Source organism: Spinacia oleracea, chromosome 4, assembly GCF_020520425.1.
Source record: "Spinacia oleracea cultivar Varoflay chromosome 4, BTI_SOV_V1, whole genome shotgun sequence".
Taxonomy (NCBI): Eukaryota; Viridiplantae; Streptophyta; class Magnoliopsida; order Caryophyllales; family Amaranthaceae; genus Spinacia; species Spinacia oleracea.
The window spans coordinates 161,991,924-162,006,401 of NC_079490.1; the positions used below are offsets into that span (position 1 = coordinate 161,991,924).

At 36.4% G+C, this 14,478-nt stretch overlaps 2 protein-coding genes across 2 annotated transcripts; one reads left to right on the top strand and one right to left on the bottom strand.

Moving 5' to 3' along the window:
- The first annotated feature begins 2,853 nt into the window (after window positions 1-2,853).
- On the top strand, window positions 2,854-8,656 carry LOC110788710 (mitogen-activated protein kinase kinase 3). The gene is made up of 10 exons (XM_021993357.2): window positions 2,854-3,331; window positions 4,795-5,001; window positions 5,089-5,343; window positions 5,597-5,815; window positions 5,926-6,063; window positions 6,145-6,312; window positions 6,433-6,546; window positions 7,323-7,430; window positions 7,883-7,977; window positions 8,089-8,656. Exons 2-10 carry the CDS (start codon window positions 4,900-4,902, stop codon window positions 8,456-8,458), a joined length of 1,569 nt encoding a protein of 522 aa, XP_021849049.2. The 5' UTR covers window positions 2,854-3,331; window positions 4,795-4,899; the 3' UTR covers window positions 8,459-8,656.
- A 491-nt stretch (window positions 8,657-9,147) lies between these two features.
- On the bottom strand, window positions 9,148-13,211 carry LOC110788711 (uncharacterized). The gene is made up of 15 exons (XM_021993358.2): window positions 12,884-13,211; window positions 12,659-12,789; window positions 12,189-12,297; window positions 11,996-12,060; window positions 11,833-11,871; window positions 11,276-11,372; window positions 11,087-11,171; window positions 10,851-11,003; window positions 10,683-10,764; window positions 10,451-10,530; window positions 10,276-10,360; window positions 10,102-10,170; window positions 9,928-9,995; window positions 9,789-9,837; window positions 9,148-9,701 (listed from the first exon to the last, which is right to left on the bottom strand). Exons 1-15 carry the CDS (start codon window positions 12,948-12,950, stop codon window positions 9,339-9,341), a joined length of 1,542 nt encoding a protein of 513 aa, XP_021849050.1. The 5' UTR covers window positions 12,951-13,211; the 3' UTR covers window positions 9,148-9,338.
- Between the last annotated feature and the right edge of the window lie 1,267 nt (window positions 13,212-14,478).

Below are 14,478 nucleotides of genomic sequence, written 5' to 3' on the forward strand. Positions count from 1 at the left end.
AATGACCGAGTCTTCACAAGAGTTCTTTTTTTTTGGTCCGAAATTTCTTTTAGAAACTTATGCATTTTTAGCTTGTACCATGGTATATGCTTATGAATTTTAAACTTGTACCATGGTATAGGCTTATGAATTTTAAGCTTGTACCCATGGTGCAGACTTATGAGTTTTTAGCTTCGACCATGGTATTGACTTATGCAATTTAAGCTTGTACTGTGGAAGGAACTTAAAATTCATAAGCCCGTACCATGGAAGGAGCTAAAAATTTATAGGAAGCCCAAGGTTGAAGAAAACCAGATCCGTCTACCTCCGGCTCGAAAACCGTGCAATTGAAGGTTGATCCACTAACTAACAGTACGAACGAACCAACGAAAATGGATGCTAACACGCGGAGTTTGAAGCTTATTGGAAAAGCTATTCCCCTGTCCCCTTCACCTTCGCTGGGAAACGTAACAAAAACCGTCGATCTACTTCGACGGCGGAAAAAAAAACTTTACACCAAACACGGCTCGTCGGCGACCTTAGGCAAGCATGTGATGCTCCGGCCACCAGCGAGCCGTCTCGAGATGGCGATGAAGGGTTAGGGTTTTAGGTTGGACTTTTAGAGAGAAGGGAGATCGATGTTTTAATTTTAGAGAGAGAGGGAATATTCGGTCGAATATTACGTATACTACGCTACATGAGAAATTTCAAAACAATCCCCTTGATTTGCATATCAAGTGGCATTCTCGTAATTATAATGAAAAAATATACAATCTAAAAATTGCAATGTACTCCCTCCGTCCCTTAATACTCGCACCGGTTTGACCGGTGCGGAGTTTAAGACATTTGAATTGACTTATTAATTTAATGGGTGTTAGTTGATAGTGGAGTATTTTTTTAATATAGTTAGTGGGAAATGTGTAAGGGGTAGGGAGTAGTGAGTGGGGGGTGTGAATTTTTAAATGATTTTTTGTAGAGAGTAGGGGTGTAGGTGGGGTAGTAGGTAAATGTGAGAAATAATATAATATTGGTAAAATTTTCCATTTATAGAAGCAGTGCAATTATTAAGGGACGACCCGAAAAGGAAAGCGGTGCGAGTATTAAGGGACGGAGGGAGTACAATATATTTAATATTTATATAAGTTAAGATGAGTTCAGTTAAAGCCTTGTTCTGCTCATCTTACTTTCACTTATTTCAGGAAAAATAAAATCATATAAGATAAATTCGGAAAAAATAAGGGTTGTCGGGTAGAATTTATAACTAAAATAAGTTTTGATAAGTTCTAATAAGTTCAGCTATAATAAGTTTCAAAAAAATGAGTGAAAACCAGGTAAATAAAACAGATTGTAAGTTCGGATGATATAAGTTCCAAAAGGTCTTGCGCGCATAAGGTGTACAATAAATTTATTGTACACCAAGATAACTTTTATGCAATTTTTTGTCACTTTAACTTATAATTTTTATATTATATAAAAAAAAAGTTGATAGATAAATATTTTAAAGGGTTAAATAATTAAATTTATATACTATTAGTGATTTTGAAGAATTTTTGTTTATTAAAATGAAAAAAATCATCACTAAAAATAGATAACTTTTACATATATAAAGTTAACTTTTACGCATTTTGAGTACACTTTTACTTCGATATACAATACAGAGTATTTATACCATTTGAAAATAAGAATCGCAAGTACTAAATACATTTTAAAAACACCTAAATGCAGGACAATTCAATTAGGGGATTTTTAATCGACGCCCTAATTCGTTAATAACGCCAGCATTTTTTACAGTAAAGTACGATTTTACCCTTTATATAAAAAAATCACCCTCACCCTTTCCCTCCTTCCCCATCATTAATGTCACCCTCACAAAAACTCCGGCCACCTTCTAGAACTCCGGTCAGAAAACTCCCTACCACCGGAATTCGAGGTCTCCGTTGTCGACCTCTTGTCGCCTCCCCTTCATCCTCCCTTTTCGCCTCCTTCGTCCTCCCTTGTCGCCAATCCGCCGCCGCCTCCTTCATTACCTCCACTGCGCGCAAGGTATGGTGTGAATTTAATTTAATTTTTTTAAAAAAAAATTAAACGCCGCGCACGGCTTTTGGGGGGTTCCATGTCCGCCGCGCAAAGGCTGTGCGCCGGCGATACGGTGGCCGTGCAAATCTAGTGCACGAGCACCGTGTTGCTGGCGCACAACCTTTGCGCGGCGGCCAAGGAACCCCCGCAAAAGTTGTGCGCGGACCATGGAACACAGGTATATGGCAAGATCGCGCACGGTTATTGCTTGTCGATCATGTCAGCTGCGCACGGGAATTGCTTCGCTTCCATGACCACCAAGCAAAGACCGTGCGCGGCTCACCCCCGGCGGTTCCATTTTCCGTGCGGTAGACCATGGTTGAAGGCCACAATTTTCGAAGGTGAAGGTTGAAGGGAGATGGAGATGGTGATTGATAGATAACATAAAAGTCAACGTAAATCTCTTTGTAATTAGCAAATATATTAATTAGTCCTAGAATCAAGGGAAATATTATCCTGCCATATTAGCAAACATATTTCATTCCATTTGTGTAGACAATTAGGACTAGAATCACGGCAAGCATTATGCTGCCAGTTACACCAAATTCTTGTATATATTTAGAAGATGGTGGTGGGGGAGAAGGGGTGGCAGTTTGAAGGGAAAATGAAAAGGGGGAGAAGGGGTGGCAGTTTGAAGGGAAAATGAAAAGGGGTAGAATTGTCCTTTCATATAAATAATGCGGGCGATTTTAGTCTACGCGGGCGTCGAATAACGATACACTTCAATTATACTTAAATCTCTAAAAGACTAAAACACCCTTTTTCAATCCTCATTCGTTCTCTCCTTTCTTCCCAAGATTTTTTCATCCATACTCCTGGTCCCCATTGATGCATATTAATCTTGCAATCACTTGACAAAAAATATTTATTTTAATTTTGGAAGACAACTACCAAAATTTAATCCGGTACATGGTTTTGGGTGCTGGATGTTTTACCCGGTGATTGGTGGTTGCCGTTGGATGTAGAAATTTGTACCGGACACTGGTTAAAGGTTACGGATAAAAGTTCCGAAAGTTGGACAAGAACCCCATAAGAATTTGCGTATAAGTTTACACCGCACCCTAAAGTTAGTTGCTTACTCCTTCCTCCAAATAACTGAAAGGGGCCAATAATATCGTTAATTTATCTCCTACTCACTCCACTTGCCGTTGCCCCTACCACCGCAGCCTCTGTCAAGTCCACCGCATCGCCGTCGAAGTACCGGAAAGTTTCATCATTCGTCAGTGCGCAGCCGCTAAACTTCTCCTACTGTGGATTTTCCGTATCAAATCAAAAGGTTAGCTTACCTCTTTGATCTAAAACCTAAAATCAAGTATTGATATTTGTAGTTTGTAATTATTAATTGGTCTATTTGATGTCGTGATCGCGCCTCCATGGCTAAATCACAAAATCACTATTAGTGGAAGATGAGTAAGGGGGCGTTCTATTCACCTGATTTTCAAACTTCTTTCGGTTATATATTATACTTGATCAATCTTATTTCTTTTCTGAAATAAGTGGCAATAATGTGAACAGAACATAGCCAAACTATGATTTGAGTTCCACTGCTTAATGGCAACTTTCTTGGCGCTAATTTTAACCCTTTCCCTGCATTTAGGTCGAAAATACAGTTGTTTTGTAGGTTTGTTTATTTATTTATGATCGTTGTCAAATATCAATGTTGGGTTTTTTTTCCCCTTTTGTAACTGTGATTGTATTTGTTCATTAAACCTATTGTTGTTGTTGTTACATAAATTTTCTGCTAGTATATTGTGTTCTGATAGGTTAGTTTCAGTAGCTGTGGACCGATAAGGCGATACTCGTATTAATTTAGTAAAAGTTCCTCATTGTTATTGTTAACTTTCAAAATAATTCAGTTGATGGGGACATGTAGTAGGTATGGTATTGTTTTTCTGTACTAGATGTCTGGCCTGGGTTTGGAATGTTTCTTAGATCTACACTGCTCTTCTGATAAGACTTATAAATCTTAGACAATACAAAACTCCTTTGATTAAGGCTCCGTTTGGTTGGGTGTAAAACGTTTTCATGGAAAACGATTTTCCTCTTTTCAATCATTTTACGTTGTTTGGTTTGACAAGGGATGGAAAATAATTTTCCATAACTCCCTCAAAGGTGGATAGACCTTTTCCATTTGAAAGGGAGGGAAACCACTTTTTCTCCTTTCCTCCTTAACTCCCTCTCCTTTCTTCCCCTCAATCTTCACCATCTTCTCCCATTTTCTTTTAAGGAACCAAACAAAGAAAAACTAGTTTGTAATTGCGTTTTCCCTTGGAAAATATTTTCCATGGAAAATCATTTTGCAGTGAAAACATTTTACATCCTACCAAACGGATCCTACTCTGGAAATTTGGACACCATGGAGTAACTTTTCCTAGATATGGCATTGGGAAGAAGATAGTATGCTAGAAAAGGGAAGGCATACTGGAATAGACTAAGGCCAAAGAGTCCTTCAACTCTTCAAGCTCGACCAACTCCTCTACTGGTGTTCCTACATTCTTCAAGGTGTTGCAGAAGGGATCTAAGCTGTGTTGGACGGTATGGAGGGAAAAGAATGGATAACACAGGCAACTAACATAGGTTCTGTAGTGCAGTATTGCTAATGTGACCTTTTCTTCTATGTTTAATTTATGTTCTTAAGCTCTCATCATTTATTCGGTCAACGCAATCATATTCTTATATATACATATCAAGTCGATTACTAAGTTTGTTACTACGCTAATATATTGGAGTTATTTTCAGGTGTTTGAGTGACTAACACTGTAAGATAGTACCTCGAAATAGGATGCTTTGAAGAAGTCTTCATTATTCCTTTGCATCTAGTTTATCTCCGAAGTTGATTCTCAAATGGCTGCACTTGAGGCTTTGAAAAAGAAGCTTACTCCATTATTTGATGCCAAGAAAGGTTTTTCAGCTGGAACTACCCTTGAATGTGGTGATTCCGACATGGTAAATCTGCCTATTTTTAAAATTGAATAGAAGGTGGTGATGTATAGAATGTTTCATTCCTTAATATGTCTATTTTTTTCTTTTTAGCTCTCAGATAGTGGAACCATTAACTTACTGAGCAGATCATATGGAGTTTACAACTTCAATGAGCTAGGATTACAAAAGTGCACCTCATCACCTGTGGATGAAAACAGCCCTAGTGAAAAGACATATCGAATTGCATCCCGTGAGATGAGGGTTTTTGGAGCTATTGGCAGTGGTGCAAGTAGTATTGTCCAGAGAGCTATTCACATACCCACGCATAGAATTATTGCATTGAAGAAGATTAATATTTTTGAAAAGGTAGGTTTAATTTCTATTATGACTTATCACCATTGTTGAATTTAATTGTTTCACAAGATGATAAACCTTGCACTTTTACAGTGCATGATTTTTAACCAAATATTTCTTTGTCGGGTTCAAATGACCAACTATGTGCTCATAAACTTTATTAACCTATTGTTCTTGATGTTGTATTAATGATGGTTTGAATGAATATTATACTTTGTGAAGTTTTGTGATCGTAAAATTAAAAGATAGTATATGTGTTATGCAGGAAAAACGACAACAACTACTCACTGAGATCAGGACGTTGTGTGAGGCACCTTGTTCTGAGGGACTTGTTGAATTCTATGGGGCATTTTATATTCCCGACTCCGGACAAATAAGTATTGCTTTGGAGTACATGGATGGTGGTTCTCTTGCAGATATCATACGAGTTCAGAAGTGTATACCAGAATATGTTCTCTCAGCTATTGTCCGAAAGCTTCTGCATGTACAAATCTTTTTTTTTTACACTGTTTTATCTCATTTGTACCTGATATGATGTTGGTGATCTGATGGGGTTTGTGCTATTTCACTAAATAATGTTTTTTTCTTCTTAAGGGACTAAGTTACTTGCATGGAGTTCGACATTTGGTGCATAGAGACATAAAGCCTGCCAATTTGCTTATCAACCTCAAGGGGGAGCCAAAGATAACAGATTTTGGCATAAGTGCTGGGCTGGAGAATTCAATGGCAATGGTTAGTTTCGATTATTACATAAGATAAATTTTCTTAACGTATTATCAATAATCCTATTTATTTTTTAAATTTATGTTTCAGTGTGCCACCTTCATTGGAACTGTCACATATATGTCTCCGGAGAGAATCCGTAATGACTCATATTCGTATCCTGCTGATATTTGGAGCCTTGGTCTTGCACTTTTTGAGTGTGGCACAGGAGAGTTTCCTTATATTGCGAATGATGGACCTGTTACTCTTATGCTACAGGTTATCTTTTATTCTTCTTTCTTGTAATTTTATTTGCGTTTATTCTTTTGTTTATTTTTTTGTTTTAGCACGTAGAATCACATGTTTTTAACAATATTTATTTCGATTTCATTTGTATAGATCTTGGATGATCCTTCTCCCTCACCATCCAAGGAAAAATTCTCGTCGGAATTCTGCTCATTTATTGATGCGTGTCTACAAAAGGATGCTGAGGCAAGGCCTACAGCGGAGCAGGTGAACTATATGTTACTTATGCTTTCTTCTGACACACCCAAATACCCAATAGAATTAGTTCACATACGTTACTTAATATGTGCTGGATTATTCAGGATTTTCCTTGTATATGACACTTGACACATCATGCGCACACGCTTATGCATGTTGGCTACTCTTGGTTGAACTTTCACTCACCAGGATAATTGTAACTGTTGGGACTATGATACTTTGCTAGTGGAGGAAGAGAGCCTTTTAGTGAGCTTGTAATGATATGTGTATTTTACTTTCTAATTATACAAATGAGCTCCCTGTCTCTTGTCTTGTTTGTAATGCTTTGAATAGAGTTTCATACAAATAATCAAGTGCTTTAGATATCTCATTCTCATCTATAAAGCCCCCCAAAATACACAATGCTTTATGGAACTCTTTTCAAGGGAGTCTAGAAATGCCCTTCAAATGCATAAGATGTGATTGCATATTTTATTTTCATACATAGATATCCTTAGTATTAAAATTTTGTTGTATCATCTTATTAGTCCTTCCAGAAACCCCAATTAAAGTTTTGCACCATTGGTGTTCATTCCTGACAGGCCTATAATTCAGATTAAGCCTTTTATAAGAGAAATGTTTGCCGTGGGCAAGCGTGTCTGTTCTGAGATACCCCTTGTCCTGTTAGGAGACTCCCTGTGACTTATAGGCCTGTGAGTTCATGAGTGCATCTCGATCTCGGGATGTTATGTCAGGATTGAGGACAGAGATGTATGGTTTTGGATTTATATTTTGTTTTTGTGCAGCTTCTTTCGCACCCATTTATTACAAAGTACGAGGATTCCCAAGTTGACTTAGCAGCTTTTGTCCAAAGTCTTTTCGATCCTGTACAAAGATTGAAGGATTTGGCTGACGTAAGTTTCTCGCTCTTCTGTACCCTTATACAAGTATGTAATTTGGTTTGAATTACTTCATATGATATAAATACATGAAAAGCAGACTTTCCCTTCACATTATGTTATCTTTAGGAGTTGCTGATGAGTGGTCAGTTTTGAAGTTCTGATTTAGTTCCTAGGTGTTAGTATTGTTTTTTCTAATCTATACTTGACTACTTGTACAGACTCTGGTTTAACCAGTCAAAAGTTAGGAGACTAAAATTTACGAACCCAAACTTCAATATAAAAAATGAAAAACTTTTATTCTTACTATTTATATATGTGGTGTCTGCATTAGGATGTGCAAATTCATGTGTTGCTACACCACTATAGATTCTTGAGGGCTGATGGCCTGACGCAGCTTGAGCTGAGAACTTATAATTAAGAGTTCTTGTGTTTTCTCTCAGTTTGTAAATTTTATTGTTATGCAGATGCTTAGTATTCACTATTACTTGCTCTTTGATGGACTTGATGATGAAGAGTGGCAGCAAATAAAGTCATTCTACAACGAACAATCCATTTTAAGGTTATATATTCCTCGTCTTTTATCACACTAAAAAAAGGTCAAATTGAGAAGAAAGCTATCTCATGTTCATATGAAGTGTAAATTAACAAGTTTTCATTCTTCTTTTGCCAGTTTTTCTGAGAAGCAATATGTAGGATCAAATGATATCTTCACTAAATTGTCGGATGTGCGGAGAAAATTAGCAGGGAAATGGCCTCCTGAAAAGCTGGTCCACGTTGTAGAGAAAGTGCAATGCCGTGCTCATGGTAAAGGTGGAGTTGCAATTCGTGTATCTGGATCTCTTATTGTTGGAAACCAGTTCATCATTTGTGGTGATGGTATGCAAGTAGAAGGCTTGCCGAACTTCAGAGATCTCAACATCGATATATCAAACAAGCGGATGGGAACATTTAAGGAGCAATTTATCATTGAAGCAGGAGACGCCATCGGATGTTACTACATAACTAACCAAGAGCTTTACATCATGTCAGAGAACAGTTAGGATTATTGCCCTATGCCTTCTTTTAGTTTGCAGAGCTTTGTAAGTTATTAAAACCTTGTAACTTGTAAATCCAATTTGTACAGTATTAGTAGCATCATCTATATATTCAAAATGTATATTTCAGCTGATTTTGCAACTGCTGAGCATGTATGTTTATTATGGTTTTCCAATATAAAAATAGAACATCATTATCTACAATTCTTCACTCTTAATTCCAAGTCAAAGTCAGTACTTAGACTACTTACATCTCAACTTTGTTTACTCTCTGAATATTCTGTCTAATATCCATCAATGTTAATCTTCATACTTTTTTTTTGAGGGATAAAGTTATCTACTCTGTGTTTTTTAGTGATAAAACTTTTCGTTTTAATAAAAAACATTCCTTCAAAATCACAAATAATGTATAAAATTATTCATTTACTCCGTAACCCTTTAAAATGTTTATAAATCATTTTTTTTTTATAAAAGTCAATCAAAACCTATTAAATACAAATCTCTGTTATTCAGCAATGAAGTTTTTTGCAGCTATTTCCAATCCACTGGGGATGAGTGTTCAGGGAAGGTCTTACTATTGGAATACTCTTACCAACTAAGCTACCACAAGTCCACCACTCCTCAATCAAAAGTCTTTTAGATATTCCACATTCTATTAGAATACAGTCTACTGATACATAAAATGTAAATGAAAAGATAACAAAAGTTACTTCATCATTTATCCTCAAGAATGAAGAACATCCAAGTACAATACCATCAAGCTTTTTACTACAAAAACCTTGAGAAAAAAGGAGGATAAGAGCTGATGGTCTGAGGATGGTGTAAGAATCAACAGGAGTATATTCAATATTATAACAGAGACCTGTACATTTCCACATTCAGATGCCTAACACACCACAAAGTAATCTCGAATTGTTCTTTTTTTCACGGAAGATGGAGGACTTAGAACAGAAGAAGGGCTCCTTGATGCAGATTCAGGAGTTTTATCAAAGGCTTCATTTAAGTTAACTCCTTGTAGTAATCGATCTCTACAGAACTGGTTGGGTATAGTTTCTGGTGTCTTCATCAACTCGATTAAGCTTTGATCTTGAATTATTTCTTCATTATGACTTGAACTACACAGGCTTTCCTTCTGCAGACAGGGCTCAATGCAGTCGGTATTACTATTAGATACCGCCATTATTCTCCTCCGAACAGCTGTTGTTCTTGGTGACAGATAGTTTCTATTTTGGATATTCCAAAAGCAAACCTGGGAAACAAGGAGATAATTTAATATCAAGGAGAAAAAGGACTATAAATAACTCCATTTAAACTTTGTCGTATTATTATTGCTTACTGTGAAGTCATCTGAAGCAGTGGCAATCTTCCCTGGTTCTTGTAGGCACCTGGGGTGTAAAATTGAATGCATGGATGAGTTTCTATTTGTTGCTAAACAGTGAGACAGTAAAATTGACTGCTACATGTTAAAGACATACCAATCAACCGCAGTTACTTCTTTTTCATGGCGTCTCAATGAAATGGGATCTTGATCAAGATTGTCTACCTGGTTTCAGAAAATATTTGTTGAGCAAACTACTTTATGAAAAGGGGAAAAAAAAACTTATATGGAAAATCACTAGATTTTGACAAGTTGAAGAGTGAGTTCAAACCTGCCAAATGTAGGCATTTCCGTCTCCAGATCCACTCAGTATATGAGATGCGTCTGGGCTGATGGTTGACTACAATCAAACAGATTCTTAATCAAATTAGAGAATGATCAAAACCAATTGATATTGATACATTCAGTTTCATGTATTTGTATATGCAAATAATGGATGTTTTACCTTTACAAAAAATGATCCAATTTTGGAGCCTGTGAAGGAACTAACAGGACCTTTTTCGAGTTGAAGAACATTATATAAATATATTCTGAAACAAAACCCAAAAAAAAACCACAAATCAAATTTAAGGAAAAGCAAGAACAACATCTGAAATTATGCCTAATAAACTGACATGTACCTGTTATCTGTACAAGATGCAGAAAGAAGCACTCCATTAAGATCTTGGGATAGGCTGGTTATCCCATGTTGTCTTCCTTTCTGTAAACATATCAAACTCATAAATGAGACTTTATACAAAGAACTGGATTGAGCTGAATGATGATTACCAAGTCTTACTGGTAATGATGGAATGAAATATTTTCTCCAGGATTTATTAGGATAGAAAGAAAACACGATGCTAATACACTAACCATTTCAGTCATAGACCCTTGAAGTGGACTAGCTTGAGCAGCTGGAGCTCGAAGATTTCTTGTGTCCCAGAACTTTACTACACTGAATTGGAATTTTGTGTCAAATAAATACAGATTGAAACATTTAGTCCTAAACATAGGTTCAACAGGGAGTGACATTTGCAATACCTGTCTACTGCCCCTGCTGTGGCAATAGAGATTTCATCTTTAAGATAAAGAACGGATGTCACAGTCCTTGAAGGCAAAGGCGAAGCTGCTTTTTTATTTCTGGACCGCTTTTGTTTAGCTGAGGCATGAGCTCCTTTAACCTGTTCAGTTGATCTTTAACAAGAAAGTACCTATCAGATTGACCTATTTTGACGTAGATATAATGATTCAAAAGAACTAATGTATTATCAACTTACGTTATCCATTCCATCCCTTGGTGAGGTTTACACCTCAAGTCCCATAGCGCAAAGGAACCATCTCTTGAGCCAGATACAACAAGATCTATTTGGATAGTACAGAAACCAATACAAAAAAGTAAACAAATGTACACCATTTGAGCATATTAAGCAACTGATTCAGAAGGAGCAGAAGAATTATCTTCTTACCAGAATTTGTAGGATGGCAGGAAACGGATTTAACACTGCCTTCATGACCTTTCAACAAACCATAACATTTCTTTTGTTCAACATCCCATAACTTAATCTGCCAAGAAAAAGGATAATTCACATAAGCAAACATTTAAGTAGAACACTACTCTTTGTTGGTAATGTACAAGCACTCATTTTCATTAACCACGGTATTCATTTGAAAGTGCAAATGAGCCAAGAGTTTAATGTAGTTATTAAGTAAACAGACAGGCATTAAAAAGTGATGTTTGACAACAGCAAATCAATGCTCCGGCTCATTATATAGCAACCTGGAATTTTCTATGAACTATCAGTGCATCAAGTAGGCTGTGACGAAGGACTAAATACAAATATGTTCATCTTAACTTTTCCCTAAAATATCACCTAGTAAGCTACTCCTTACATCTCTATATGTTCTTTCTAGTTTGACTTTTTTGTCTCACTAAAAGATTTCAACAAGAACAAAAAGAAACGGAGGGAGTAAAGTTTTACAACTAAATATTGCAGAAAGTAAGCTCTGAAGTTTAGTAGCTTACAGTATGGTCTGCTGAAGCTGTCAGAACACTAGTATCATCCTGCAATAAACACAGTATAGTGTTACTAATAGTTTCAGTCATACATAGCTTTTTGAACACAGAAATGGTGCCACCAAAAATCATGAATCAAACCCAGACAATTAAAATGAAGAAAGGAAGTTACCTTAGTCCAGCAGATATCATATACAGAATTCTCATGTGCTACCCATCTCGAAACAATCGCTTTCTCTGCATCGATCAGATTAGCATACAACATTAGACCCCATAAGCTCACCATCTGAATTCATTATAAGAATCCCAAAATCAAAATCAATTATTAAATTCAACCAAAAGGGTTTTTTCTTTTCTTAAAAAACCTGCATTTTCTTGCTCGGTTGCTGAAGGATTGAGCTTCAAACGAGTATCAATAAAGTTCACATATCCGTCTTCGTCAGTAACACCCAGAATGTGGGCATTTCTAATTGTCTGCATAGACACCAAGTTTTAAAGAATTAACACAAAAAACCACCCACAATAAAATTGCCAGATAAAACAAAATCCCAAATTTATTTGGGCATTTCTAATTGTCTGCAAAAGTACCAAATTGAAAAATGAACTAATAAAACACACACAAATTAAAATTGGTACGGAGAATAAATCCCATCTAAATATGTCAAAAATCTAGTAATTGGGCAATCTTAATTGTCTGCTAAAATCGTACTTCATCAAATACTACAAACATTTCAGAGATGGAACAAAATAAATTTACCCACTCCGCTGAAACCCCAAATTATAATTGACAAGGGAAAACAGAAATCTGGGCAAACAATAAGTAATTAGAGGTAACCTTGGCAAAGGAAACAGACATAGGGGGAGTGGAAACCCCATTATGCGAGCTCGCAACACCTGTACTGCAGCTAGGCTCGTCATTTCGGTCGTCTAATGAGGTAGTATATGCGAATAATGGTCGTTTTCTTCCTGAAAAAAATGATTAAATATAAGTAAATTGTTTAAGATTTAACAATAAACCCGGAAGATCTGAGAGGTGGGAAGTGAATAAAAGAGGGTGTACCTTGAAACCCTTGAAGCTCTCTTGACTTAATGTCGTGGAGGACTGAGCGAGAGTTGTAGATCGCCATTGTTGGGAAACGAAGGTTGAGGTTATTGAATCTCAAGAGTAGTGAGATGAAAAAAGAGGGAAGAGAGGAGAGAGAAAATTAGGGGATTGAGATGTTTGCAGTGTTTTTAAGTTTTCCAGTGGGTGGCGGGAGGAAGAAGGGGCGGGAATATTTTCGAAATTTTGACATTTTGGTGGTCTCGCCGCCAACTTGTCGTTCTTTGACTTTGTTGACTGTGATTGTGAATTTGCATGTATACGGTATTTTTTTTTTCTTACCACAACACTTGTGATTGAGATTGAATTATGAATTAAAAAATGATTAGATTGATTTAGAAAAATGAAAAAAAATATTAGAAAATGTTTTTAGTTTAAGTGTGTTATTTTCACTTACAATCGGTCTTGTGCGCAACAGGTGTACGTTATTACACCAAACTATCACACGTGCGAATTTTTTTGAAACAGTCGCCCTTTAGGCAGTTTCATCTACACCTGCCAAAATAAGAAGAGGAAGAGAAAATTAGAAGAAAAAAAAAACACAAAACAGATAGAGAAAAGGCGAGGCAAATTCAATCTCGAATTTCTGATCGAATTTGAAGAAGATTTGCGATCGAATTTGCGATGGTTTTATGGCGATAAAATTCTGCAAATTCGAGCTTGAATCCTTCTGCGGTTGATCTTCACTCTAATTCGCAGAGGATCATAGTGTAGGTATGTATTCAACATCTTTGAATTTAGTTTTTTTTTATATATATATAGATTGAGGAACTTAGGTAGTATAAATTCAAAATATTTGGATTTAGTTATTGTTTTGGTAGATTGATACAAATTCGTTGATCTATTCTTATGCCTAGTTGATTTAATTTTGATTGATTTTCTAAGTAGTTGTTGTCTTGATTATGCTCTTTTGTTCCTGCCATAAGGTCAAATTTGTGGTTGTGAGGATCGTTGTTCCTGGTCTTACTGTTTCTGCTGTTTTGGTTTTGGTGATCTGATATTCTATTTTGATCTGATGACGTTGTACTGCGTGTTCCTGTACTAGTGCGTTTTTCCTGGTGTTGTTGTTCTGATGTTTTTTGGTTTGGGAAGCAATTTGATTTTGGCTGACCTTGTGGTTGTGTCTTTAGTTCACTTGTGAGGCTTTTGTTGAGGGGCTTGAGTCTTGACTGCATAGCTGAGATCATTACCCAGATCATGTATAGCGACTAGTTGCATCCTTAGAAATCATCCTAATTCCTAGCCCTGGCAGCCCTTTATTCTGGTAGTTTCTGAAGCACAAATTCCTCTCCTTTGCACTCTGAGCATATACCAGAACCGACATAATCTTCACACATTTTTACAGGAGTCTGACTTCATTCAGTTACCAAAAATATGATTCATTTATATCTTAAGAAAATTTAACAACTAACTGAAGTAGATACTTATAGGTATAGGGTAGCTGAATTCAAACAAACAGCAACAGCAACAGCAACAGCAACTAGGTAGATTAATTGTTGTCATTGCTTTGGAATTTTAATAACCTCAATTGTTTGGTATGAAATTTTCAGTTG